This window comes from Danaus plexippus, chromosome 11 (assembly GCF_018135715.1).
Source record: "Danaus plexippus chromosome 11, MEX_DaPlex, whole genome shotgun sequence".
Classification (NCBI taxonomy): domain Eukaryota; kingdom Metazoa; phylum Arthropoda; class Insecta; order Lepidoptera; family Nymphalidae; genus Danaus; species Danaus plexippus.
Window position 1 is genome coordinate 568338 of NC_083544.1, and position 21093 is coordinate 589430.

The window sequence follows — 21093 nt, forward strand, 5'->3', positions numbered from 1 at the left end:
ACAATACTCGGTAGCCCAGCTTCATTATACAATCGATCCCAGAAATCCAATCTTGTCTTCTCCGCGTTCCTTCCCATGGACAATTCATTACCAATTTGTAAATATTCCTTTCCTGTTGCTGTGTATGGAGACCAAATCACTCCTAAACTGTTGTCAGGTGTTGGATTGCTGAAACAATATTTTAAAATTATACAATTCACCTTTATTTAAAAATCATTCACAAGTTAAAGATGTGAAACATATAGGTACCTAGTTTTTGCAAAATTTGTCCATAACTTTGTCATAAGGTAGACATATTTATGTAACTCAGGATGTTTGTCATACGTGTCTCTCTTTAATTCGCTACTAAAGATATAAAACAGTTCATCAACATGAGGAACTCCCTTGACCGGTGGCAGCCCAAAGTATTTTGAAATCCAATTCAGTTCAGTTTTCAAGTCAAATCTATACAGGAAGGTGTGCTTACAGTATTTTGAAAAATAATCTGCTGTCCTGTATGTTGCCATCACAAAATGAATATCTGACTCCAAATCAGCAATTATTTCAACATCATCTGCTGTTAAATCCCTGTCACCCCAATAGAATTGCTTGATTCTTTCACCAAATTCCAAAGCCTTGTCTTCTGTAATTTTTATATAAATGTCTTTAGGCACCAACAGGGACGGACAATTATTGATAAAGTCCAGCTTTGGTATCACGTCGTTTAATGTTACTGCTCCTTCTGATGAAGTATATCCGGTTATAAGAGGAACAGGATTATATTTTCCAGATAACATTATATCTAACGGGTCTTCCGGCAAAAATACTTCATTATCACCAAACCTCTTTTCTACGACGGGAGTAAAAACAATGGGCAGACCACCAAGTTTTTCTCTCTTAGTTGCAGTTTTTAACGTCAAATACAGAAGTTTTTCTGCAGGCAAGCTTTGTAAATATGTGAGTAACTCATAAGGATCTGTCGTATCCTTCCCAAGGACCTTTCCAACTCGAAAAGCTCTCTGTACAGGATTAACATCTATTGCATAATCGGCAATACAGGATCCACTTTGTGCAATAGCTTTATGAAACAAGCCTTGAGCCATCGGAGATAGCATAAGATAAGTCACTGAAACTGCTCCACCACTTTCTCCAAAAATCGTTACATTATCTGGGTCACCCCCGAACTGTTTAATATTATTTTGAACCCATCTCAGGGCTGCTACCATATCTTTCATACCTGCGTTGCCAGGAACTTCAGGGGTGTCAAGACATAAAAGCCCTAATAGTTCCAATCTATAATTAAACGTAACAAGAATAACATCATGCCTTATCAGAAAATTTGGGCCATACATTCTTTCATTTCCAGATCCTGATTGAAAGCCTCCCTCGTGGATATACACCATCACAGGTAATTTGGAGTCAGTTTGTAGAGTGGGAGTGTAAACATTGATGAATAAACAATTCTCTTCTCCTTTTCTAAATTTCAAAGCCACCATATCCCATTGTGGGCAAGTAGCTCCGTGTTCCGCAGCATCTAGGACATGCGACCAGGGTTTGGGGGGAAGCGGGGCCTGAAATATTCATTTACTAAAATAAAAGATCCAATTCTTACTTACATACTTTCACTAATTCATCAGATCCATATACTACCTTGAATCGAAGGCTTCCCACTGGTGGCTGTGCGTATGGGATTCCTTTGAAGCTATAAAACTCCTTGCCATTATCAAGTTTTCTTATTCTTCCCCGGACCTTTCCTTCCTTCAGATTCAAAATGGGTGAATGCTGTTTAAGAGAAGTAATTTATAAAAATAATGATATACTTTGACTAATAACAATAAATAAAAATAACAATTTACTGCTTTACATAACTAGGCCATGTTTTTTGTGATGTAGTTTAGTGTAACCCTTACCACAAAGTATAAGCAATGTATTTGTTAGTACGCTGTTCGTTTTTTATAAGTTATACGTTAATACTATATACGTTACGCTCAAAGAATAAAACACTCAGTGACGGGAAAAATAGCTCACAACGCGTTCTGGTCACAGTAAAACATCCACATACCGAAACTCGTGTTGTGGCTCTAATATAAAATAATTTTTAACGAAAAGAAAAACCGACTTCAAGCAGTAAACTAAAAAGCAGAAAATATATTTAATTCGTACAAGGTAATACGTATTTTCATTCAGTTAAATAGATCATAATATTAAATAATTATTTTCTAATTTTGAAGTCTGTGCCGAGTAAAACAATAACTGTGTAGAGATATTAGATACGTATTATCAATCTTTATAAAAACTGACGAAAATATTAGTGGCAATTATCACGAAATATCTGTTCTGTGTGATTATCATTTGTCAGTACTCGGCGACCACGCGCTAGCACAACTACGCCTCGCTTCCCTGCGTCGGCTCGCAGTGCGCGTGCAGAGGGCGGACGGGAAGCGTTCTTGAGTGAGCGACCCGAAAAGCGGGCAGACGCGTGAGCGTAGACGCCATTGATAGTTGTGTCTAAATGTGCAAATTTCGTTCTCGCTATATCGTTATTTTTTCAAGTTTTCGTAAAATTAGGTTTCATTGACAAGGTTAGGTTAAATATTCGTATTACTTATGTTGTCTGGTTTTAAATATTCTTATTACTTATTTCTTTTAATTTATCCATTCCGTTTTGAATATTTTAATTTTTGTTGTAATTTCTTTTGTTTTATTTCTTGTCATAATCCATTTTGAGTATTTCATTTGTTATGTAAGTACTAGTGTTCTTTCATTATTCATTACTAGTAGTTCGTAAGCCTATTCTTAGCTACATAATAATCAAAAGTTAGTTTGACAATTAGTAGGTACCGACTAATATATTTTTCTAATACTATTCTGGTTTTGTAATTGCTTTAATTAATATATTCAATTATTATTGTGCGTATTTAGTAATTTGATATTGTACTTAGGTTGTTGTAGCATGAACTGGGCACCGACTTCAAAATTATAAAATAATTATTTAATATTGTGTTCTATTTAACTAAATTGAAATACGTTTTACTTTGTACGAAAAAAAAAATATTTTTGCTCTTTAGTTTGAAGTCGATTTGTTAAAAATTATTTTATTTAACGACATTAAGTGATGGGTAGACCGAGCTATGGTTTCCATCATCACATATATTGCACACCTTCATTGTAATGTAATTCAATAAATATAGGTGCAAAGTTCTCATCAATATAAATGAATTAAGTCCAAACACAAGGTAACTGCTGTAAACCGTTAAGGAGTTCCCTGCACTATGCTTCGTCTTCATCATCAGACCCCTAATGACAGTCACTATCTATCTATCTGTAAAGTTCTTATCAATACAAATTAATGAAGCTGAATCACAAGGTATCTGCTATTTATTGTTGAAGAGTTCAATCGACCGTCTCTGTCTCCATCCTGAGATCTACCCCAGACCTTTATCAAATGGTAGTGCTTTAAAATACTTAATGAAAAAACGTACAAACGTACTAGCCGCCCCTACAATTTTCAAAATTCCCTTCGATTTCTCCAGTCTGCCATCATCACACCCTGGTTTCCTTATCAAGAGACCACCTTTAAAATATCTAGTTTTCAATAAAAAAACAATCATCAAAAACGGTTTATGAACGACGAAGCTATCCGCGAACAAACATAAAAAAGCATTTTTACGGTCGAATTGAGAAAACTCCTCTATTTTGAAGTCGGTTAAAAAACGCGCACGACACATTGTGGCGATCACAGAAAGGTCAAATAGCGAAATCCATGTAGTGGCTGACATGCTATCTCAACGTGAATATTTGGGATCGCGGAGGTTTATGATATATTTTGAAATGATAAAACTCAGAGCACTGATGTGAATTGTTACACGTATATTAATTTATATTTATGTGACCGTACAGCTCATTAGCGACTCCACTTTAAACACCCTGTTAATAATTTTTGCAATATTATTGCAACAGGCGCTTCATTGAAAACTAATAAGAACTTCATTAATTTTAAGATTACACATGAACACATGAAATGTGACGTGAATGGAACTTACATTTCAAACTACATCTGTTGGCAAGGTATAGTGATATTTGATATACTAGTCATCATGGTACGAAGGGTCCCCCGATTCGACCCGCAGATTGTTATTGCACACAAGCCTGGCTAAGAGGTAGTCTTATCACACTTACCATGTTACTTGAATAAGTAGCGAGATTTCTCGTGTTAAGACTTAAACAGTCAATTATTTTTAGCCCTGTATTAATATACTTATTATAATAATTCATGGTAATGTGAATAATAAACACTATTAGATAAATATATCTACTTAACTGACTGCAGCAAAGATCGCTGAACGCTTTATAACAGTCATTTAACACGCAATCGTATCGACAAAAAAATTTGAAAACAATAAACAAGGACAATTATATTTTTATGCATTTCCGATATCTGTCCTTAGTGAGTAAGAAAAAATCTTCATAACAATCGCTACAGGGAACACAATTTTCTAGAATATATAAACGTTAATGAAAATATTCAACTTATTAATTAAGATGTGTTGCGTAAGGGTTTTTTATATTTTTTGTTATTTTTATTCTGATAAAAGTTATAAAAAGTATTAAAAGAACCATTATATAAAACATACAAATTACAATTTCTATCATAACATATGGTAGAAATTATACATATATGTCTAACTATGACGGAATGTTATTGACTGCTACTACTTAACTGATTTAGTTAAATTGGCGTTCTCGCAACGAGGAGCACGGATTAGAGTAAGGCGGTAACCTACTTTACCCGCGTGCAAACGTTACTGTAATGTAAATTGCAAATCCGTCCCCGTATGAAGTGCTGTTCCCGTTTCTGAGCTGGTGAACCAGGACATCGAGTTGGTCTTTTGACTCCGACCAAAATAGTACGGTGAGAATTGTTTATTGTTGTTGTTATTCCCGTACTCTATGGCGGAATTGAATCCTTAAATATCAAGAGGCAACAAACCTTCTTTAACCTTGGTTTTTGAGAAAGATTGTTGAGGGTGGGAATATGGAGATGGCAGAAAAGGATGGGAATAGGGAAAGGGCAATCGGCTCTCCCACTCATCGGACGAAACGCAGTCGTTAATGACTGACTACTTCACGCCGATCTTCTACTCTCCCGGTCGAGTCAGCCCATGTTCGAGCTGTAGCTCCTTGACCAAAGCTAGGCTCTATCACCGTACACCTTACTCTTCAGAACCATCCTCCTTACAGCTTCATCAGGTAACATACCGGAACCCGGCCAATCGATTGGTGGCATGCGTTGTCTTATAGGAGACTAGGTACCAGACCCTGCTTCGCGCGGGCCCGTCACAAAAAATATAAAACAACCCATTTAATTTTGAGAATTATTAAACTTATATTGTGATAACTTTCAAATAGAACGCCCGATTTAAATGATTTAAAAATATATATAAATAATATATAGATACTGATGTAGGCTTGAAAACTAAGTAATTTATTTCGATAAGCCTTAATACCGTATTTATGTAAATAACTTTCCAATAAGCGCTTTAGGAATGCCAATTTTAAAAAGTTGCAAAATGGATATATGTAGTATGTTATCGTTAAGAGATAGACATATGACACTGTGGACTTTTCTGTAGACCTATATAAAATACACAATTCCACCATACATTGTTTTGTTATATCTCAAAGGGTTTTGGCAGCGTTTTCATTAAAAGCTGACAGACAGCAAATTTTTTCCCAACATCTTCAACAAATATCGTTAATGTACACACAAATCAATACAAAACCTTAACGAATTATACATTGAAACCTTTCTCGTGTCACGCTATTTAGTGATGAAAACCGCTTGACAATTGGTGCAGTAGTTTTTCCGTTTATTGCGAACAGACAGGAAGACGCGGCGGGGTAGTTTATTTTATAATATGTATAGATAACTATGCCGTGGTGGCTTTCCATAAAAATCGACGTTGAAATTGCTACAAACAATGTGTAAACGACACATTATTTGTATTAATATTCATGAAATTATGAACAATTACGACACGTCACCTATTCCGCTAGTCATTAGTTCGGATTACCTAAAGTGCTCGTGTTGATCAACTTTTCATTGTATATTTCATACTTGGATTTTAATTCATATAAACATTATCTCTATATTCACTCCACCTTGCTCTCGTCTCTAATACTATATGAGCGTTCAGGCTTTACTTTGACAATTGATGATGATCAGCTTAAAGGCATTAAAATAATTTACACATTTGCATTGATGGAGATAATTTCTACAACAGACTTAAAGAGACTATTGAAAAATATTAGTTAATTTGGAAAAGTATAAAAAATACAGATTCATATAATTAAGAGTAGGGGAGGCAGGCTTAGGGAACTTCGAGAACTGAATCGTTACACAGAATCTTTTATTTTATTACTCAACATCAAAATTATCTCTCCGCATACGGTTTAATGATGCAAACACGAGACACACCATAAAGATTGTACGCCAAAACAAGAGATTGTGCTCGGTTAAACACTTCTCAGGGATAAAAGTTCGAGTTAGCTAAAAATATTAGAAAAGAGCATTAAAGTAAAGAGATACTTTAGATATAAATATATTATAAAAATAAAACACTTAAATTTAAGTTTAAGCTCGAAAATATAATGAATAGTTTTTGTACATAAAATATTTCTGACACTCTTAATATGAAGAAAAATACTTGTTGTATTGTACATAGTTAGTTTTATTTAGGAAAAAAACTGATACAGAGCTCAATCAAAATACATCATTATTGCACCATAGTGCCACACACAATGTAGAGTGACAGTACCAGAGAGAATATACAGTACTGCCAATATAAATGTACTACTTATTACCAACACCATCTAAAGTCTAAACAAATCCAGATCTGTTCTGTCACAACTGACAAGTTACTCTTAACAAGACTTGGTAGCCCAGCTTCAATATACAATCGATCCCAGAAATCCAATCTCGTCTTCTCCGCGTTCCTTCCCATGGACAATTCATTACCAATTTGTAAATATTCCTTTCCTGTTGCTGTATATGGAGACCAAGTCACTCCTGGACTGTTGTTGGGTGTTGGATTGCTGAAACAATATTTTAAAATTATACAATTCACCTTTATTTAAAAATCATTTACAAGGAAAAGGTATGAAACATTTAGGTACCTAGTTTTTGCAAAATTTGTCCATAACTTTGTCATAAGGTAGACATATTTATGTAACTCAGGATGTTTGTCATACGTGTCTCTCTTTAATTCGCTACTAAAGATATAAAACAGTTCATCAACATGAGGAACTCCCTTGACCGGTGGCAGCCCAAAGTATTTTGAAATCCAATTCAGTTCAGTGTTCAAGTCAAATCTATACAGGAAGGTGTGCTTACAGTATTTTGAAAAATAATCTGCTGTCCTGTATGTTGCCATCACAAAGTGAATATCTGACTGCAAATCAGCAATTATTTCAACATCATCTGCTGTTAAATCCCTGTCACCCCAATAGAATTGCTTGATTCTTTCACCAAATTCCAAAGCCTTATCTTCTTTAATTTTTATATAAATGTCTTTACCAACAAGGATGAACACTTATTTATAGTCTAAATTTGCTATCTCATCAATCAATCAAAGTATATTTTGTTATAAGAGAAACAGGATTAAATTTTCCAGATAACATTGTATCTAACAGGCAAGCTTTGTAAATATGTGAGTAACTCATAAGGATCTGTCGTATCCTTCCCAAGGACCTTTCCAACTCGAAAAGCTCTCTGTACAGGATTAACATCTATTGCATAATCGGCAAGACAGGATCCACTTTGTGCAATAGCTTTATGAAACAAGCCTTGAGCCATCGGAGACAGCATAAGATAAGTCACTGAAACTGCTCCACCACTTTCTCCAAAAATCGTTACATTATCTGGGTCACCCCCGAACTGTTTAATATTATTTTGAACCCATCTCAGGGCTGCTACCATATCTTTCATACCTGCGTTGCCAGGAACTTCAGGGGTGTCGAGACAAAAATCCCAATAGATCCAATCTACAATTAAACAAAACAAGAATAACATCATGCCTTATCAGAAAATTTGGGCCATACATTCTTTCATTTCCAGATCCCAATTGAAAGCCTCCCTTTGGGATATACGCCATCACAGGTAATTTGGAGTCAGTTTGTAGAGTGGGAGTGTAAACATTAATGAATAAACAGTTCTCTTCCCCTTTTCTAAATTTCAAAGCCACCATATCCCATTGTGGGCGTGTAGCTCCGTGTTCCGCAGCATCTAGGACATGTGACCAGGGTTTGGGAGGAAGCGGGGGCCAGCTTTTTACTCCTGTTATAATATTAATATTCTTATGATAATTCATGGAATTGTGAATAAAAACACTATTAAATATATCTACTTAAATGATTGCAGTAAAGATCGCTGAACAATCACGTAACACGTAATCGTATCCACAAAAAATGGATAAAATAAGCAATGACAATTATATTTCTATGATTTTCCGATATCTGTCTTTGGTAATCAATCAATAAAAAATCTTCATCAATCGCTACACTCAAGACACTGGCTGAATATACTGTGCAGTGTGCACGTCTTCGCACGGATGAAGGCCATATTTAAAATAGCCAACCAACTTACAATCGCCACAAGGAACACAATTATCTAAAATACATAAATTTTTATGAAAATATTCAAATTATTATGTAAAATGTGTCGCGTAACGTTTTTTTTATACATTTTTTTTAATAAATTATTCTGATAAAAGATATAAAAAGTATTAAAAAACTATTGTGTTCGACCTAAAGTTTTTGTAATGAGTATAGATTTATATTTTATAGAACGGTGTACACTTACTTATCTATGGTATCCTTTGCCTGTTCTGAATGGAACGAATTTAACCAAAAAAAAAAAATATCTATGGTATCCGGATTGTGACAGTTTTTTAAAGAAAACTCTGTTGCACTGAATGTCAACGTGATTTCTTTATACTACATTTACACTCTCGCCTCGTACCTCGTCATTTGCTTCGTCTCGTATGACAGCTCGCACCTCGCGCGATTGATGGCAAATGAGTGTCTGTTCACATTCTCGTGGTGAGTTCAGCTGTGTTCAAGCTAATCAGAATGGAGGACGTCGAATTGTTAGCAGCAACAAGTCTAAGCTTACTGAGTTTCTACTGCTATGCAAATAATTTAAATAAAAGAAAAATTAAAAAGAGACGGAAACCAAGAAGATGGTGGTTGTTATCAATTCACCGCAACAGAACTCCGTAAATATCTATTTTGATTAAGTTACAATTTTATTGTCGTTATATAATATATAAGTATATTACATTTTTAAAATGTATTTCTTTTTTAATTTTAGCCAAAGTATGGAAATAATGTTTCAAAACATGCTCAATGAAGATTCTGACGAGTTTAAGAATTTTTGTAGAATGTCACCAAATGATTTTGATTTTTTGCTAAGCAAGGTGGAACCTTTAATTACCAAGCAAAAAACTAGACTCAGAGTACCAATCCCCGCAAAAGTGCGCTTAGCTCTAACTTTACGTTTCTTAGCTACAGGCGACAGCTACAGGAGTCTCCACCATCTATTCAAAATTTCTAGTGCAGCCATCACAATCATTATACAAGAAGTGTGCACGGCTATCAACACAGTCTTAAAGGATCAAATTAAGGTAAGAAATTAAAGCGCATACTCTACAAATCAAAATGTCTTAATTTATTTGTTGACTTCATACAACTCGCATCATTTCCATCTATGTGACGTAGCACGTGTATGTTTATATTATAGTCCTTGCTTGCATATATCGATTTGCTAAAACTAATAGGGTTCGTCACTTTAAGCATTTATGGACGCTGTATCTATAATGTTTTTAAATCAGGACGTTGTATAACTTCGTGAGAAAGGACAGTGACACAATCTTGTGATGATAAAACGGTATCAACAGTAGCCGTTCCTTAATGTGAGGATATAGTACTCAAAACTTGTGGTTACGAGACAGCTGTTCCGAGAAGTAGGACGATCTGGGATGGATATTTGTATGGGTAATTGTTGTGCTTTACTGGACGATGATGAATAATATGTCGGCGATGATGTATATCTGGAGTATGTGTCAAATTTTTGTAATTGTTGAGGAGGATTTGCCAGAAGGAGCTCAACAGTGTCATGCATAATCTGACGCCGTTGTTGTTTTGAATATTCTCTCAAACTTGTAGCCTTTCTTTTGTACGCTTTCTTTTGATAAGTGACTTAAAGTTTCATTGTTCGCTGGTTCCTGTTCTCGCTATTCTCTTCATCATTCTGGTCATTGATAAGCTCGTTGTTTTGCTCGTTATCATTGTGTTTCATCGTCACCGTCGAGTAGAACTGGTGATATCTGAAATAAGATAAATCCATTATATTATTTATTTCAAATATATATTATGTATTAAAAGTCAGGTAGCAGATACCACTACTAACAACATTTTTGTGTGGAATTTAAGAAAAAGAAATCGAATAGACTTAATGAGGTACTTAATTTTTATTTACGAATTTTTTTTTTATGAAAACTTGTTTGTAACCCATCAAGTGATAACCGGCCCAATTGGGCGGAGTTACAGATGATTATCTATTCTGTCTCGTTTTTCCTTAATTGAAGGGTTATTAAAAATAATACACAGAACCAAACATTAAAGAAATGGTGGTTGACAAATGAGGAGCCAAAAAAATTTATGCTTTTTCTTCTATTTCAGATGCCGCGCACTACTACAGAATGGTTGAACATAGAAAGTGGTTTCAGCAGGAAGTACCCACATTGTGTAGGTTGCATCGATGGCAAATATGTTGTGATACAGTGTCCAATCAACAGTGGCACAGAAAAATATAAAGGAACATATAGTTTTGTGCTCTTGGCTTTAGTTGACAGCAATTACTGCTTTATATTTGCCGATATCGGGGCTCAGGACAGAATAAGCGACGGAGGAGTATTTCAAAATAGTGTACTTTGGGAAAAAATTTCGACAGGGACTATTAATTTACCCCCTGATAGTCAACTTTCTGACGGACAATGTAATATGCCATATGTTTTTCTTGGAGATGGGGCGTTTGCGTTAAGCAAACACGTGATGATACCGTTTCCAGGAAACCATATCATGGGTTCGTTACAACGAACTTTTAACATGAGACTATCTAGTGCACGTGTTGTCGTTGAAAATGTTTTTGGGGTTTTAACAACAGTCTTTAGGATATTTAAAAAGCCCATGGAAATTAAGAAAGATAAAGCTAAACTGATAACTATGACTTGTATTCTATTGCATAATTTTCTCAGAAACAGCAGAACGTCTAGAGACATTTATACACCTCCTGGGACCTTTGATACAGTTGTTGATGGCGAAATAATGAACGAAGGGTCTTGGAGACGAAATGTTTGTACTAATCAAGCTATAAGACCTATACCAATCGTAGGCAGACGTGCCTCACAGAGCGCCATACTAATAAGAAATGAGTTTGCTAGTTTTTTTCTAAAGCAAAATTGTTAAAATATTGGCACATGATGTCATAAGGTAGATTATGACACATTCATCAGATCCTTCATGGGATAAAATATCAGTCCAGCAGATATAATTTTAATATTTGTTAGATTATATCCGCTAGACCTTTTTTTACCCATTTTAGCTAGTAGTAGAGGGTAAAAAAATACTTGTTGTAGGTGTTATCTTGATAGCCACAAGTGAATAAAGTATAACTTAATGAATATGTACTTTTAATTTACTGACAAGTCCTTCGGTGTTGATGTTGGTATGACACTCACGAGTATTAACAGATGCCAAAAATGTTGCCATCTCATCGTACTACAGCCACACTGGCTTATAAACATCGTCTTCTGCACCGGTACCAGATTTTAATGATTGTGTTTTGCGCCGCAGATGCTGACGGTTGCCATGACAGATTTTTTTTTATTTTTTAACTCAGGTACTGGTCTACATTTCTTCACTTAACCTTACCCAAGCATCGTTCACTTTCTTGTTACGAGACGCGAGGCGAGCCGCGAGTGACTATTTACTTTCACCTTGTGCTTCGGTTCGCGCCTCGTCTCGCGACTCGAACGCGACTCGACTTTGAAATAACAGATCAGTGGATAGGGTCATTGATTCCGGCTGACGTCATCAAGACAAAGTTGTTAGGTTCGAAGCCGTTAGAATTGTTGGGGGTGACCTTGAAAGAAACGCAGAATACTGAAGCGGAGTTCGCTTCAAAATAGGCGAAATCAAAACACCGATCAGAGCGGGAATGGTCGGGCGTCAACCTCAAACATCAAAATGACACGTGAAAATAAAACATAAACTGCTACAAATGCAAAAATACGGGTCATTATAGCTATCAATGTCCAATGGCAGAAAAGTCAAGTAAAAATAAGTCTTCAAACGCATTTAGTGCTGTTTTCTTGAGTGCTAGTTATACTAACGACGACGACGACTGGTACGTAGATTCAGGAGCAAGTGTTTAGGTGACAGATGTCTCAAGTTGGTTGCAAGAAGTTACAAGTCCAAAGGCATGCTCCGAGATTATGATAGCTAATAACGAGAAGCTTCATGTAGTTTGCAAAGGCAATATTGAAATATTCCAGTGTGTACCAAGCCTTACTACAAATTTATTATCAGTAAGTCAATTGGTTAAAAACAACAACAGTGTTTCTTTCTCAAATTATTAGTATTTGATTAACAATGCAAAGAATGAATTAGTGGCTGTTGCTAGCCTCATTGATGGTATACATAAACTGGATTTAGGCAATACACAGGTGACAAAATGTTTTACTCGCCAAAGAAAACGCTTCGTTATGGCACAGGAGGCTAGGCCACATAAACACAAAAGACTTCAGAGAATTCAAATCCATGGTAGAGAACCAGAAAAATGTTAATATTAAAATATTACGGACAGACAATGGTGGAGAGTTTTGTTCAAAGGAAATGGAAGATTTTTGAAATTATTTCTCATTGTACACCAGGAAACCAACAATTACTCGCCAGAACAGGGCGGCATGTCAGAGAGAACAGAACAGAACAATTGTTTAAAATTTAAACAGATAACAGAAGAATCGTTGAAATGGCAAAATGCATGTTGTTTGATACTAAGTTAGATTAAAAAAAATTTGCTCAGAGGCAGTGTCCACTGCAGTGGTCTTGAAAAATCGATCTATAGTCCCAGGCACTGTTGAAGCTCCTCTCCCTGCAACTCGATGGACCTGGCACCCCACCGTGCGGGTGGTAATTTAGGGTACTTTTTATCGAGATCCCGAATCCCCATCCCGAAATTATAACGCGCGAGTGGGAGGCGCATACGGAGGTTAAGTTTTTTCATTGTTTCTTATTGTTATTCTTACGCCGACGGAGTCGCGGGTAACAGCTAGTTTTCAATATAATTATAGCTAAGGAAAAAAAAGGAAATATTTTTAAGATCAGAATTTTACATTAAAACATTAACAATAATTTTATATGTATTTCCTATGGACTGTCATAATGTTCGTTTTTTGTCAGACTTTACTTACTTTTCACGTTTCAATGTTATTTGTATATAGAAAAACTTATCACGAACTATGAGCTATTATTATTAATTAATTATACATAAACTTACAAACATTCAACTCTAATTTATTTACTATTCACATCCAACACTACGAAAGTAAATAGTTCCCACTCGTCCGACATTCTTTTAATTTTCGCTTTAAAACAGTCATGTCAATTGTCAGTACAGTAAACAGTAATTTATAATCAAAGATGTCACTGAATATTTAGATGATTGTTACGCACACATTGACATACCCCATGACGATATGCTGATATAGAATACTCTCGAAATTAACAATAAGGTGCATTTACCGGAATGACATCTCATAGTTTAGAATTATATTTTATTCTATAATATTGTTCACTTTTTGTACACACTTACATCGAGTACGTCGTACAGAATTCAATGTAAGTTAAGAATTGTAATATAATTAGGTACTAGTTAATAAAAATTAGTTTTAAACCTGTCGTTGATTTCTTTTCCGACCTTCCGACTGTAGTTAACGTAATTTGATACGAAATTATAAAATATAATGAGGTACTTCTTATATATTTGTTTGCGTGTAATCATTACTTTTTTGTAACGATTTATTTAAATGAGAAAGATCTTCGTTCTTACAATAGGTTATTATTATTTTTTTATAATATTTTTTATGAAAAATATGTTTCTTAACAGAGCGGCAGTGTGGATTGAGGCAACAATTACAATAAACTAATTTAATGTTTGTAACGATAAGGCTCAAAAGGACTCGTATCCAGAGCCGTAAAAACATTTACAAAAAAAAAAACTAATTTAATGTAATATATCTGATATGTCATATTTCAAAATGGTACAAAATAATCCAAATGTGATTGCAGTTTTGTAATAAGCGCCATCTATATTTTGTCTCTAAATAATGAACATTACGAAAGTTGAAACTATCACGTCCCATTCTATTTATTTACATATATAGCCTAATATTACAGAAATGGTTCTGTAACCTTTTTTTTTTATTTTTTTGTTGTACTATGATAACAAAATCAAAACATAGACATAGTACTTACGAATAATGTTACCGTGAGCATAACTGATTTTAAGATAAGTATAATAAAATAGACATTTCTTATTTTTTTAAATACTAATTGGACTATTGTACATCAATTTCTTAATAGTAAATGAGAAATATAATGATATTTGATTGCGTTGCTTATATTTTAATAAAATCATAAAAAGTATCAAATAAAAAGGCATAGGTATACACTTTAAATACTAATGTGCATACATTACAATAAATTCTTTAACATTTTTATATATATTAAAATAAAGACTGGAAAAACTTTTTCGTTATGTAATCTGCGGTTTGTGTGTAGACGGGATTGAGGGCTGTCAACTGTCAACTATCAGCAATGAGTAATGACAAATGACTTACGGTTTCAATAAATAGATATCTAGGTAATAGCCTGAAATGTAAATCTGTTTAAGTTTTTTCTTCTTAGAAACCGACATTGATTTTATTTTATAGAGATAATATATGTTCACTGATGATACATTATACAAATAATCGTTCGTGGCTTTTCTACAGTTATGTTATAAAAATTAGATAAGCTTTAAACAATATTTATAGGAAATAAATATTTAAATGGAGTAGGTAATTTTTAAATCATTATTCATATTTTAAAAGTAATATTGAATGCAGAAACTATTTACATATACTATATTATATAACAAAAAGTCAAGTTATGATACTTTTGAAACTTAAAAACTATTTAAAAACTTCTTTTAGATTTTTGTCTACTTCAAGTGAAATGGTATGTAATTTTGTAATTATTAGCTAAAAAAACTATTACATGATTATAGACAGTACTATATATACTCAATATAATATATGAGTCTATATATAATATATATGTATGTGTCTATATATTGTTGTAGATCAACCCTATTGTACATGTGAAGGAAGGTAAACTTAGGGGTTGTGTAAAGAAACTTCACAATGGCCAGGAATATTTCAGTTTTAAGGGCATTCCATATGCACAGCCGCCCGTGGGAGATCTTAGGTTCAAGGTATTATTTTTGTTAAATAATTTTTAGTTTTATGGTTCCAGAACTTTATTTTACCTAGTATTTTTTCTGTTTTAGGCACCTATTCCTCCAAAACCTTGGTCGGGAACCCGTGATGCTTTGGAACACGGCCCTAATTGTCCACATTTTGATATCTTTTCCTTGAGCGGTGAAAATATTGATGAAAATTGTTTGTTTCTCAATGTTTACACTCCGACATTGCAAACTAACACAAAATTACCAGTGATGGTCTACATCCATGGCGGAGGTTATTATTCTGGTTCAGGAGATTCGAACTTATACGGACCTGAGTTTCTTTTGAGACATAATATTGTTTTGGTAACTATTAATTATCGTTTGGAAGTACTGGGTTTCCTTTGTCTTAATACTCCTGAAGTCCCGGGTAATGCAGGGATGAAAGACCAAGTGGCCGCTCTGAAATGGGTTCAAAATAATATTAAACAATTTGGTGGGGACCCTGGCAATGTGACAATTTTTGGAGAAAGTGCAGGTGGAGCTTCGGTGACTTATCACATGATGTCACCAATGACTAAAGGCTTGTTCCATAAAGCAATAGCACAGAGTGGCACATGTTTGTGTGATTATGCTTTAGATAATGATCCTGTAAACAGAGCCTTCAGAGTTGGAAAGTTCCTAGGGAAAGACACGGAAAATCCCAATGAGTTATTGACTTATTTACAAAGCCTACCCTCAAAAAAGTTAATATCACTGACAATGAAAACTGCAACTAAGGAGGAGAAGTCAAGAGGTTTACCCATAAAGTTTGCTCCAGTTGTTGAAAAAAGATTTGGTGACAGTGAAGCCTTTTTACCAGAGAATCCACTGGATATTCTTATAGCTGGTAAAATGCATGCTGTACCCTTCATGACCGGATACAACTCATCAGAAGGATTCTTAATAGTTCCCAATGAGTTGCCAAAATTAGCTTACATCAATAAGCACCCGTCCTGTTTAGTTCCAAAAGATATTTATAATAAAGTATCAGAAGCTAAGGCTTTGGAATTCGGTGAGAGGATTAAACAGTTCTATTGGGGTGACAGGGATTTGACAAAAGATGACATCGAAATCCTTACAGACGTACTGTCAGATGTACACTTTGTGGTGGCAGCTTACAGATACGCCAGTTGCTATTCTAAATATAGCAGTCCCGTTTACATGTATAGATTTAATTTAGTAACAGAATTGAATTGGATACAGCAGATGCTCGGAATGACCGAACACAAAGGTGCCTGCCATTTTGATGACGTGTTTTATATATTTAGTAACGGAATGAATAGAGAGAAATATGAAAATAGTCCCATTCTACAAGAACATATCCACAGAATTACCAAAATGTGGACCGACTTCGCTAAAACAGGGTTTGTAGATTGTATTATGTCTGTGTGTAGATGTTTATATATCTTGTGATAAGATCTTAATCATTACATGGGCAACATTGTTTCAGCAATCCAACTCCCGACAACAGTTTAGGAGTGACTTGGTCTCCATACACAGCAACAGGAAAGGAGTATTTACAAATTGGTAATGAATTGTCAATGGGAAGGAACGCGGAGAAGACAAGATTGGATTTCTGGGATCGGTTGTATATTGAAGCTGGGCTACCAAGTCTTGTTAAGAGTAACTTGTGATAGTAAAATATAAGTAATGAAAATGTAGGTAGCTGACTTTTTATTATATTTTTAACATTTTGATACGATTTTTTGGGTTAAAAAGTAATTTATGTCTAATAAATATATTGTTGTTACTGACTTGTTTTATTTAATGTTCTTTCCTGTTATCACTGTCAGCTGTTTACGTGCAGTTGAGTTGAACTGAATATTTATCTTACACGCACCAGATACGACCATACATTTGTACATATTGATTGACATATTAAGAAACTCGCAGAAATTACAAGAAAGCGTACATATCCAAACACAGTGCCTAAATAATATATGTTTGTTTAAACTTTCTATTGGATCAAGGTCAGTTTAATGTAAGCACCAAAGGTCTACCACTGTAATATATAAATATGTATGGTGCGGCGCTTACGATCAGATTAAGGAAAAAAACGAATAATGTGTGTAACATTAACATTTATTCAATAAAAAAAAAAAATTTTTTTTTTCATCATGCAACAATTACATTTTTGCATTAATTTTTTAAAAGAGCTGTTATTATACTACTTGACTGATTTTAACAAAACAAAGCTAAGAACCACTGCAGGAGACTGCTTTCGAAGGAAAAACCGGAATCTAAATTGGTCTATCCGTCTAAGAGTTACAATAGACACAGATACATAAACACAAACATTAACGCACACTTTTTGAGTAGGGAGTTAGATAAATACACGGTAACCAACTGACAGCGCCATCTATCGTTTATGTCGAGTCCTTTCGTAAAAAGTAAAACTATTGTGACGTGTTCGAGCGGAGAGAGTTAGGTTAGAATACATTTGTTGCCTTAAGGTCTGTAATCTGTATGTAACAGCAATATTATTCTCCATGTTAATTTAAAAAAACGTTTGTCCAGTTGTAGGTGAGTAGTCTCTGATAGATTTTTTTTAATTTGTAATGATTATTATATACTTCAAAATTTAATTCAAAAAGATGAGCTTAGAGTTCAGATGGTTTTTAAAGGTGTTGACGAGTTCTTTTCGAATAACAAAGTCTTCTCGTGTCTTACTTCATTCATTTTTAAATCTAAACAATATATTCTTTTCTACACAAAACCTTTACATGCGTAATGCAACCATCATCTTGAGCAGACTTTAGTGTGAGACATTTCTTCATTCACAGGTAAACATCATAAGGAGTGACTTGGGCTACTTTTGAAGCGACTTCAAAAAGTCGTCGGTTCTTTATTCGGCTGTATGTTTGTATCGCTATGACAGCTTCAATTATAATCTGTCTTTATATTCTTTTTTATCAAAAGAACATTGTCCTAAGTTAGTTAAATTATCACCAGCTCCTGCCCTGATAATAGTATGAGATGTTGAATAAAATCTCATAGTGATGAGGACACGAACCTGAGGGTGGGTTTATGAATTATACGTGACCAAAGTTGCTGGCAACAGCTAGTACAGACTATAACTTGAAATCATATGAACCAGTATATTTATCTCAGGTAAGCGAGACATCGTGCTACGCTGATAACCTCTATTTTAAGAACCTTTATATTTTGTAATCCTCTCTAACCAATTTAAGAGTATTTAAAATTTGAGATCGTAACACTGGTTGTACTTACGCACAACAAATAAAAACGTTGATATTGGGAAAAAAATCCACGATTCCTGTGCGAATGAAGCCATAGCATATAAAAAATACTCCTGATTATGAGTGAGTAGGTTAGAGGGCTCTGATAGCGCTGAGTTATGGCCAAGTGACTTTGGTCTCTTTTCGAGATCAGGTATTTAGCTGAATTCGGGTACAGAATGACCTCGTCTTTAATATCTTTATTTGACGTGCAAAATAATTTAGTATTATTTTTAATCCTGATAACATTATAAACGCGAGAGGTCTCGAAGAAATGACAGTAATGTAGATTACATAACATTATAACATAGGCTAGGTTTATTTCCCTTGCGATCACTGAACAACAGTTGGACTTTGTAGTTTTGTTACACAGATGTCGCTGCTAGTTGGATACTAGATCGACTTTTTTAATTATACATTTCTCTCTGAGCCCAATCTTAGGTTAACGCAGGCGAAGTCGCTGGCAGAAGTTGTTTTTATATAATTTTTAATATTAGTATTAACGCTTAAAATACCAAGTAAGTTAATAATGGATACATCACTTTGATGTTAGATAAAATAATTAAAATTTTCGTACAAACATGAGCTATTAAAACATTAAAGCATACTAATCCATTTATAATAATAGATTGGTTATACAAAAAAATATTTTAAACAAGCTTCTACTTCAACACATTCAGTACATTTTCATCTGTCAACATTATCAGAATCTTTATTCCCACCACGTATTAAGGACGGGAATTGAAGGAAACCAGGAGGTTTCGAAGGAGAGAGTGCAAAATATCAGGAATAACAAAATAGTGTTTCACGTTTGTCGTTATTCTTTTAGTATTTTTGCTTCTTTCCTTATACCATCCACGGTAGAAAATAAAACTAACCCTACGAGTCTGACTCGCCATCTTAGGTTACAGTAATGTTTCAAATCTCTCTTTCTTCTCTCTTCTTTTACTGTTAAAATTCTCGCAGCTCTTTTACTCTGCTGAAATGTATGCTATAATCAATATTAGTAATAATTTATCGAATTGAGACACTCAGATGACATCAGGCGGATAAAATATACAAATGAGTCCAGAAACGAAGTTTGCTTAACATTTCTACATAGACAACATAATAATTAGCAAAAAGTAACTTAATCATTTGATATATAATGAAACATATCTCATATAAATAATATTTTTCGTATTCAAAGATGACATTTTGTTTTTATGTAACTGAGAGAACAATTTATCTGTAAACGATTCTGTTGATATCTTACGATTAAAGTAAATGAGTCGTCTTTGTTTGATTTTACAATTCGCTTTTCTTCGGTTTAACGAAGGATACGAAGCTTTATAATTTGATGAAGCGGAATTTATTGTAAAAAATAATTAAAAGTCTCTGTGGCGTAATGTGCTCAGGACGGTTGTAACGGGCCGTGTTCAACGAGAGCCTTACGACATACGTATATATTATTTATAAACAATTAGTCACTATTTTCATGGTCAGCCTCCCCGTGACGTTCAGATTCTAAAGCTCTAACTCAAAGTGTACTATTGAAGTTAAGAAAAAGATCTCAACATTCACGAATGTCATTAAAATTCTGTGAGACGATTATGTTCTGTTATAAATCCTGTAAGATATTGAATAGTTTTTAATTCTATGTAAATTTAAAGTAAATAGTAATGTATCAACAGATGTTTCTGACAGACTTATCATGAATATTTCAAAGGTGTTAAGATGAGTTTAATTTATTTTTATTATCACCCGCTTAGCTTCACTGCTCCGTACGTTCCGTCAGAAACAACAAACGATAATGTTCATTGATCAAATATCTATAAAGCAATGAATTCATGTAACTAAGTCATCATGATGTTACAAAAACATAGGCATAATATTTTAATGAAGGACGGATAGTTTTTACGTATTTTTAAATGGTTGTCATCATTCCGACGTCGCTACGAAATTGGGTCGTAGTAGCGTGCGTGCTACGAACAACCCGCTCTACGACTGCGCGTTGCCAAATATAAAAATTATACTATAACGTATTAAAAAACAAGAAATTTATATAAAATGGAATGTGTAGAAAGCTATATGATTTCCATTAATATTATTTTGATGTCGATATGAATATTTATATTATAATGTTGATAAAACAGTGCGCTGGGGCGCGGCGCTCTGTGCGATTTTAGAACTTAATTTCATACAACGAAATGGCATATTTAGACAAGCTGTGTTATCTGGCCACCCACTTTACACACCTCCTGTTTGATTAAGGATTACTTGAATTAT

At 34.2% G+C, this 21093-nt stretch overlaps 4 protein-coding genes and 1 long non-coding RNA gene across 8 annotated transcripts; 2 read left to right on the forward strand and 3 right to left on the reverse strand.

Moving 5' to 3' along the window:
* Nucleotides 1-224: 224 nt before the first annotated feature.
* Nucleotides 225-3146, reverse strand: LOC116765714 (juvenile hormone esterase-like). The gene is made up of 3 exons (XM_061521878.1): nucleotides 3141-3146; nucleotides 1630-1761; nucleotides 225-1550 (listed from the first exon to the last, which is right to left on the reverse strand). Exons 1-3 carry the CDS (start codon nucleotides 3144-3146, stop codon nucleotides 225-227), a joined length of 1464 nt encoding a protein of 487 aa, XP_061377862.1.
* Nucleotides 1362-17336, forward strand: LOC116765449 (carboxylic ester hydrolase-like). Of its 4 annotated transcripts, none has more exons than XM_061521802.1 (5): nucleotides 14972-15158; nucleotides 15294-15318; nucleotides 15443-15574; nucleotides 15650-16950; nucleotides 17037-17336. In XM_061521802.1, the coding sequence occupies exons 2-5, from the start codon at nucleotides 15316-15318 to the stop codon at nucleotides 17218-17220; spliced, it is 1620 nt and encodes a 539-aa protein (XP_061377786.1). In that variant the 5' UTR covers nucleotides 14972-15158; nucleotides 15294-15315; the 3' UTR covers nucleotides 17221-17336. The 4 variants fall into 4 exon arrangements, with proteins under 4 accessions (XP_061377787.1, XP_061377786.1, XP_032510776.2 ...); XM_032654885.2 differs by having other exon boundaries at nucleotides 14972-15154; XM_061521803.1 differs by lacking the exons at nucleotides 14972-15158; nucleotides 15294-15318 and adding an exon at nucleotides 1362-1387.
* On the reverse strand, nucleotides 7234-8776 carry LOC116765715 (carboxylesterase 4A-like). The gene is given in 2 exon segments (XM_032655296.2): nucleotides 7234-8000; nucleotides 8002-8776. Coding segments are annotated over 2 exon segments (708 nt in total). The 5' UTR covers nucleotides 8349-8776; the 3' UTR covers nucleotides 7234-7639.
* LOC116765451 (uncharacterized) lies at nucleotides 8904-11720 on the forward strand. Its single transcript, XM_061521804.1, has 3 exons — nucleotides 8904-9254; nucleotides 9350-9662; nucleotides 10720-11720. The coding sequence occupies exons 1-3, from the start codon at nucleotides 9109-9111 to the stop codon at nucleotides 11503-11505; spliced, it is 1245 nt and encodes a 414-aa protein (XP_061377788.1). The 5' UTR covers nucleotides 8904-9108; the 3' UTR covers nucleotides 11506-11720.
* LOC133319008 (uncharacterized) lies at nucleotides 10244-13722 on the reverse strand. Its single transcript, XR_009752714.1, has 2 exons — nucleotides 13598-13722; nucleotides 10244-10364 (listed from the first exon to the last, which is right to left on the reverse strand). It is a non-coding gene; the product is annotated as an uncharacterized LOC133319008 (long non-coding RNA).
* Nucleotides 17337-21093: the final 3757 nt, after the last annotated feature.

What these genes read in the sequence shown, in the direction of transcription:
- LOC116765449 (XM_032654884.2), top strand. Translation starts at nt 15,250, where the DNA reads ATGATACTTTTGAAACTTAAAAACTATTTAAAAACTTCTTTTAGATTT. An exon ending in TGTCTACTTCAAGTGAAATG is followed by an intron (nt 15,319 to 15,442) that starts GTATGTAATTTT and finishes ATATTGTTGTAG; the next exon opens with ATCAACCCTATTGTACATGT. An exon ending in TGGGAGATCTTAGGTTCAAG is followed by an intron (nt 15,575 to 15,649) that starts GTATTATTTTTG and finishes TTTCTGTTTTAG; the next exon opens with GCACCTATTCCTCCAAAACC.
- LOC116765714 (XM_061521878.1), bottom strand. An exon ending in TGGGAAGCCTTCGATTCAAG is followed by an intron (nt 1,551 to 1,629) that starts GTAGTATATGGA and finishes TGAATATTTCAG; the next exon opens with GCCCCGCTTCCCCCCAAACC.
- LOC116765451 (XM_061521804.1), top strand. Translation starts at nt 9,109, where the DNA reads ATGGAGGACGTCGAATTGTTAGCAGCAACAAGTCTAAGCTTACTGAGT. An exon ending in ATTCACCGCAACAGAACTCC is followed by an intron (nt 9,255 to 9,349) that starts GTAAATATCTAT and finishes TTTTAATTTTAG; the next exon opens with CCAAAGTATGGAAATAATGT. An exon ending in TCTTAAAGGATCAAATTAAG is followed by an intron (nt 9,663 to 10,719) that starts GTAAGAAATTAA and finishes CTTCTATTTCAG; the next exon opens with ATGCCGCGCACTACTACAGA.